The 7,583-nt window shown below is 40.5% G+C and overlaps 1 protein-coding gene across 1 annotated transcript; it reads right to left on the bottom strand.

Moving 5' to 3' along the window:
* Nucleotides 1-949: 949 nt before the first annotated feature.
* On the bottom strand, nt 950-6,732 carry LOC115827318 (5-hydroxytryptamine receptor 3A). Its single transcript, XM_030791125.1, has 9 exons — nt 6,679-6,732; nt 4,742-4,885; nt 4,581-4,625; nt 4,227-4,336; nt 3,732-3,901; nt 2,661-2,821; nt 2,012-2,222; nt 1,560-1,826; nt 950-1,176 (listed from the first exon to the last, which is right to left on the bottom strand). Exons 1-9 carry the CDS (start codon nt 6,730-6,732, stop codon nt 950-952), a joined length of 1,389 nt encoding a protein of 462 aa, XP_030646985.1.
* Nucleotides 6,733-7,583: the final 851 nt, after the last annotated feature.

The raw sequence follows: 7,583 nt of genomic DNA, 5'->3' as shown, positions 1-7,583 counted from the left end.
CCGTTAAAAGCAATAACTGAAGTCCCTTTCACTCCACCACTGACCTGAGAAAAGTTTGACTGCACTGATGCTCCGAGTGATGGAGAGAGGACAAATGAAGAGATGTGCTTTGAAATGGCTGTTTGTGAAACTGTGTTACTGTTTTTGTTTTTGTTTTGTTTAGTTTTGTTTTAATCAGTAGTGAGTCTCTTTTTCCACTGGATCCTGCTGATGAACTGGGGGAGTGGGGGTGGGGGTGGGGGTTATTGGTGTTAACAAATAAGCTGCCTTTTTTTTTAAACTGGAGGCTTGTGGTGAGATTAAGTGCACTACTGAGAAAACGTATGTGACTTATGTAATTTACCATTGTTATATAATGATATTGATGATTAAAGACTGTCTAGACTGTTCTGGTGTCGTGTTGTGTTGTGTTGTGTTTGTTGGTCCTGAAACACTGAGATCCTGCCGTGCGCCATTTGGGGTAAAAAGGGAGATTAATTAACAGATACAAATGGCAGGACAAATACAAATACCTGTTGTTATTTATTTATTCCCCCCTACATCACAGTAGGAGATCAGGGTTATACTCCTGTAAATTAGAATAAATAAAACAAAGGACAGAAGTGATATTAACTATTCACGTACTACAAATCTATTCACAGATTTACTAATTAGGCTATTTCAAGTATCTAAAACGTTCTGAGACAGGATCCTGAGTGGCGAGACTTTTTTTCTTTTAAATTTTGCTATTTTAGCATATTCAGCTGACTTTGAAGATAAAATCTAAATTTTTAATGCACATGAAAGATTTTTTTTTTTTAAACATTTGAGCCGTGTCACATACATGGCTTGTGAATATAAGAAATTCCGACGCCTACGTTCTGCTTGTTAGAGAGAGAAAAAAAAAAAAAAGAACAGAAGACCGTCTCACTGATCCTGTCCACCTCCACCTCTCTGACACCCCCCCCCCTCATTGATAGACCCAGATACACCACATGCAGATGATGATTACGGCATAGAAGGTAATGAGGAGCAGGTAGATGCGGAAGAGCAGAAAGTCCAGGATGTAGCCGACGTGACACCACTGGTCCAGCAGTTCCTCGCCCTTCTGTAGGGCTGTGAGGTGGGACCGCATCGCTCTGAGGTCATGACAAATCTGCCTCAGCTCGGGCACCGCCAGCACCGAGCTCCCGGAGCCTGGATCATGACATGATTCAAATGTTAATCAAAGTTGAAAGGAAAAAAACAACAACAAAAAAAACATACACACACACAATGCACAACTTTGGTCAGTGCTGAAAAAGAATTTCTTCCCCTGCACCTTTTTTTTGCCATTGTTTATCCTGTGTACATTTGTGTGATCCATAGTTATAAAACCTGCTCAAGAACAAGAAGGGAAGCATTGAATAGTTGCCATTATGGAGTTTTGCAACAGAGTCAACACCAGGCCAGAAACACTTGGGTGAAGGCTAACTGACGAATCTTGACCTGTTTCTGGAAGTTATAATAATAATAATGACAATAATCTTTAAAAACCGTATGGATGAACTGGTGTTGGATGTGTATTAGAGAAGTCTGACCGGTGCTGGTTGTATGTTGGGTGGAGACAGGCGCGGATGGGTGGATGACCCAAGCACCGGTATCATCGGGTTTCGTAGCAGGTTCGGATGGAGAATCATCGGGATGCTTGTAACATATGAGCCGAGCGATGTAGCCCAGAACCAAGATCCGGACCCAGCGCGGAACCTCTCGGTATTTCATTGAGTTATGATGGAGCACGTTGGTGATAACGACCGTCTCCAGGAGACTAATAACCATGAGGGCCAGACAAACTGAGAAATAGATACCTAACGAAAAGGAACAACGCATCATAACTGGTCATTCATTCCGAGGCATTTACAGATTCATATGTACACCTTTAAAATCCATAGGTTTTCTGTTTTTTGTTAGATGTTGGTATAGAGGTATGCTTGAGTTAGTCTTTTGTTACAGTAAATTTAATTTTGGAGTTACTCTTCAAGTGAAGACTGACCTATAATGGGAGTTCCATTAGCGGTGCTGGGAAGCAAGTCGTTCATAATGAGGAGAAAGACAGTGTAGCCCAAGATTAGGGTCATTTTGAAGGACGCGCGGTCAACGCTGTGGGGCGGTAGGTAGAATGACAAAATGTCGATGAGCATGAGGAAAGAGCTAGGGATGAGCAGGTTGACAACATACAGAATTGGCCGTCTCTTTATCACCACCTAGTGGAGAAAATACAGCAGTTCATTGGTATTTGCGTGGCATCATATCAGTGATCATGTTACAGTGTTAGAGTTACTGATACTGGTACAAAGACCATAGAGATACTGATTACTGTGCAGTGCACAAAAGGAAACATGCTCTATTCTTTACATTGTGCTGAAAAAAAAAATTGGAACGTTAATCTAAAATGAATGCACATATACGCCTCGCCCTCTCAGTTTGTTCTTCCACACACACAGGAACAACCTATAAGTAATATTTCCTGATCAAGGCACACGTTAATTTTTCCACAGGATATTAAGTGTCACTATACCAGCTTTGCCTTCCACTGAAACCAGCCCGTGGAGACACAATGTCTTTGTGAAGCTGTACTTTATAAGCAGTCTCGTTTCGTCACGGGCCTTGCTGTGAGTTTATCATCAGTCTCTCTGTCTCACCCAGAAAGTAATGATGTCCCACTCATCAATGCCAAACTGCAGGATGTCAGACTCTCCCAAGATTACCACCAGCTCCCACTCTCCACTGGCCTCCAGGTAGCGCTTCGAGTTTCCCGACATCTCCTCGAAGGACAACGCAGGGCTCACACGCACGTCCTTTACTGAAAACACATGCATTGGACACTGGTTCCATATCTTCTTTTTCTTTTTTTTTATGATGTTCTGCTTATTGTCTTTTAAACGAAAAACAAAAACAAATGCATCACAATCATATTATAAATGACATTTTGCATTATTAGACAATTAAAATATTTTAAAAAAGAAAAACAACAACAACAACATCAACTAAACAACATCTAAACAGAATTTGGCCTAAATTATGCGTAGATGTAACAGAATGATACAGGTATTAGCAGGTCACTCGGGGAAAAGGGAGTGGAGCTCATTAAGAACTTGTTTGGCAAAAGTTAAAGCTGAACATCATACGACATAAGAGGCTTTCAGTCACACGACATCCAGTGTGGAACACAATTATACATCCTTGAAGTGTTGAGCTGTTTTTTTTCCACTGCAGTGGATTGTAAAATGCGTCTAATCAGGGTGTGTATGGCAGATAAGGTTTTTCCATTTCAGTTCAGCTACGTCAATTTTGCGCAGTTAATGTGATAACGGCGATTAGTCTTAAGGCCAGAGGATTTTAATGGATCTAAAAAAAAAAAACTGCGTAGGCGCACGGCTATGTTCTCCTATAGCAAACTTGCACCGAATCGCTAAAAAAAAACTGCATAACTTATAATATCCTGCAATTAAATTGGTGTCAGCAATTTTTCCGACTTAGTGCACAGTTTTTCATTTTATTCCTGGAAAATGCAGGCCAGTACAAATTTTATTTTCAATTCTACAAGCTGCGAGCTGAGGCGGTGCTGGAAAAAAAAAACGGTCAGTGCAGAAAAACGAATAACAAACAGGTATCAGTCATGTGAGTCACAGAGGAGGGGAAATGTGTTGGCGGTGTATTTACTAATATTGCTGAGCTGAAGAAATCGTTCAAAAGGGATAGAACGCATTTACTGGTATGCATGTAGGAGCCGAATGTGAAGGTGCAGTTCTGTATGTCAAAGGGGAAGCTGAAGATCTGCAGGTTGCAGGCGCTCACGAGCCTTAGCATCCTGTCGTAACGGATGTGGCCCGTGTGGTTAACATAGACATATGGGCAAGCTTGCGACACATCGTCATCCACGCTGAGAGAGAGAGAGACAGAGAGACAGAGAGAGAGATGAATAGGTGAGTTTGAATGTTGAATAAATAATTTATCTATATATATCTCTCTAAAGCTAAAGTCAACACTCCTGGAAATTGTGGAAATTGACATTCCTGCATGAAGTTTTGCCTGTCCCTGTCTAACACAGCTCACAGTGGTGTTGAAGGACTCATCAACTCATTGATTTTATGAATGAGGCATGTTTGTGCAGTGTATGATCCAATGACCTGCGAGTGGTGTGGCTCTTGTGACCGTGAAGAATGACTCGGCGGGGCAAAGGTTTGCCTTTGAAAGGATACACTCACAACTCATAGACAATGATGTCTGGTGTCCAAAGGTCTCTGACAGGGAGGGATATCTTAGTCACTCCATCACATTCTTCGGGGTTCCATATGAGGAACTCATGGAACCAGTACTGCACAAGAACGTAGGGAAGACCATTTCAGATCCAGTTTACTTCATGTGGAAGTCAGTGAAAGATTAATAAAGATTAATAGAGAAACAATTGCTAGGATCCAGTAATGCCAGCCTTCCCAGACGAATGACAGTGAATGTAGGCTTCTGCCGCAAACATACACACACACACACCTGATACTTAGTCACCCCCCCCCCCCCCCCCGATAAAACAAACAAGCAAACAAAAAGCTGGGGGAACTCACCAGCCGAAGCCAGAGGAACGTAGTGAGAATCTGTGTCTTCTCGTTCTGAAAAGGTAACAAGTGGTCTTGCATTTGAGTTTATGACAGAATTTGAAATACACCCACACAGTTACACACACACACACACACACACACACACACACGCTGCTGTGGTCACTCACCACTCCTAGCACGGCGTAGAGAGTGAAGGAGATGTTGGTTATGGTGGGGTTACTGAGGTTGACAGATGGTCTGAAGGACTTCCTGTCAAATACTTCTTGCAGTGACTCGTAAGTTGGGCCACTGTGGCCCTTTTGACAGCGCAGCTCCCCCACACACAGAGACACTGTATGATCACCACAACGTACGTTTACCCAGTAATTACTACAAACACCATAAAGATATAGTGATATCACAGGAAAATACATGGTGACTGGCTGGTTGTGATCATTTTGATATTTAGGTCATGATCACAGCATTAGTTACTATCTTTAAATGTCACTATACCTATCACAAACAACAACAACAACAACAACAATAACAAAGATTTTCTTAAAGATAGAATGACTGTGAAAAAACAACAACAAAACAAACAAAAAAAGTAACATTTTTCCCTGAGGAAAGATGGAACTACAGTGATGCTAGACACAATTTCTTCTCATAATTTTAAGGAACCTTGTAGAATAAAGTTCACAAATAAAAACATCCATAAAGGCTGTATGACATGAAATTCCTCTAACAGCGACTACACATTTATTTTTAAAATATTGCAACAGTACAGCGTTAGAATATTCTGTAAAGAAAATACAATATGGAAATAGAAGGGCGCTAACACACGCCAGTTATCTGCTTGGCTCAGTGCAAACAGCACCAATGAGAATAACACACCCTGCCAGCATGACCGTAATAACATATCATATCCCAGCCAGATTTAGATTTCATTACCTGTCAGCAGAAGTGCAAAAGAGGACAGTAGAAAGCCCCATAGCTGTCCCATTTTCTATTGCTTGGCTCTTTTTCTGGCTGTTTTGTCCTGTATTCTGTACGTGACATCAGATGTATAGATTAGCTTATTTTAGTGGGGTTTGGTAAGCTGATGTCCAATTGCTGATAGCTAAGCTTGCACAATGAGAACTCAATGCTTAGGTCGATGTTATTTTAACACTTCCAGTAACCACTCAAGCATTGTGTTATTTTGCACGGCTACATATGTATCCATGGGAGAAAATAACCTGTTTTTCCACTATGCCTCAAGTCCAGGCTCCTGCACATCCCCTTAAATTAACAAATTACAACAAAACAATGACTGAATCAGGTGTTCACAGAGACTTGGCCTATTTTTACAAATAGAGAATCAATGTGTAAACCTTAAATTAATTTTAAAATCTTAATGTAATTTTAAAATTTACTATTATGTAACTCTTTCAATTTACGTTTTAGTTCACATTTTTGTTGTATTAGGAGGTGCTCTTGTCCGTGGTGATTTACAAGAGGAGCATTCAGGTTGAGCCTTTGATTAACCAACAGAATAATGATTCCATGATCAAGATGGAAAATTTGTGCATTTGTGCATGTGGCAAAAAACAACCACTAAAAACAAAGCTGTAGGACATACATGTATATTCTTCACAAACATACATTCCTCATATCAAGAAAATACATCAACGTTCATAGTCATCAGCATAAATTAATGCTGCAAAGTTTGCAGTAACAATTAAACAACAGTAAAACACCGGATGGATTGTGTGGTCTCATAGACAAATTCACATACGCATTGTGAAGAAAACAATGCATGCACTTGAACACTAATACAAAAAAACCCAAGAGGAACTACAGACAACTTTGACCCAAAACAGGGACGCGTCTTTGCGACTTGATGTGGGTGGCTGGGGGTTGACTGTTGACCCCGTTTGGTGGGTTTCAGCAGCAATAACACTGGGCCGGCTAAACAGCGAAGGGTGACGATGTGGAGGCAGCAGGATGTGTTAAGACAAAGGCCAGGGCTGAGCAGAAGGTTAGTGAGACGCACACTATTCATCTACACATGGCTTGTCCCAGTCATAGCTAAACACAGAGAAGAGAACGCCTCCGTCTGGAACAAAGTTCACAACTGCCTCACCTTTTTATGAAATCCAGCACACATGATGTGGTGGTCTTTTAGAGAAAGACACATCTTTACGTATCTTAACCCTCTGCGGCACACATTTTTTCCAACATCCTGAATGATCAGAGAGGTTAATCATTTTGTTAAATCTATACCATTGATACATGGTTTGTATCTTGTTCATATATGGTCTAAAAGTTTATGAAGTCATGCAACGCAGACTTTCAGTGTATGTAGTGAGGGTTTGGTCAGGTCGACTCTTGTGCGGGACTGATTAACATGTTCCTATAAACTTTAATGAGTCCTGTCTTACTACCCTGTTGTACCCAGGATGTAGCACCAGAAGAACTTTCCATCCTTAGATTGAATTTGAGTGCAGTCAAAGGAAGAAAAAAAAAAAAACATTGCATGGAAAAATATTCAACCCTCAGAGGAATCTGCAATCGGCATGTTGATCTTCAGACGACTTCTTGTTTTACAAACCGCGTCGGTGAGTGTATTGCCAAGCAACATGTACTAGGGTGTTATTGGGCAACATAGCTAAGTAGACTACATATTCATATGACCTAAATATGCTTCAGACTTCAAATATAAAGCTGCAGTGGTAAACCACATACAGCACTAGTTCATACTGCCAAAACTGTCAGAAACACTCTGACCTTACTACAGTAAACTGGCACACAGGACACTAAGAATTTCCATGTGTAAAAGAACTCATTTTGACTCGAGCAAATTCAAAATGTTTTTCTTTGTAAAATTAGTTTGAAACATAGCACAAAATGTTGATCACAAAGTGAAAAATATCAACACATAAATTAGGCCTTTGGTCTTATGCTATAGTTAAATGAAATATCACTGCACCTACAATACAATAAAATCAAAAATTATTAAATGATTGAAAAGTTATGCAAATGCTTGAC

This window comes from Chanos chanos, chromosome 14, assembly GCF_902362185.1.
Source record: "Chanos chanos chromosome 14, fChaCha1.1, whole genome shotgun sequence".
Taxonomy (NCBI): domain Eukaryota; kingdom Metazoa; phylum Chordata; class Actinopteri; order Gonorynchiformes; family Chanidae; genus Chanos; species Chanos chanos.
This window is presented reverse-complemented; position numbering and strand designations above follow the sequence as displayed.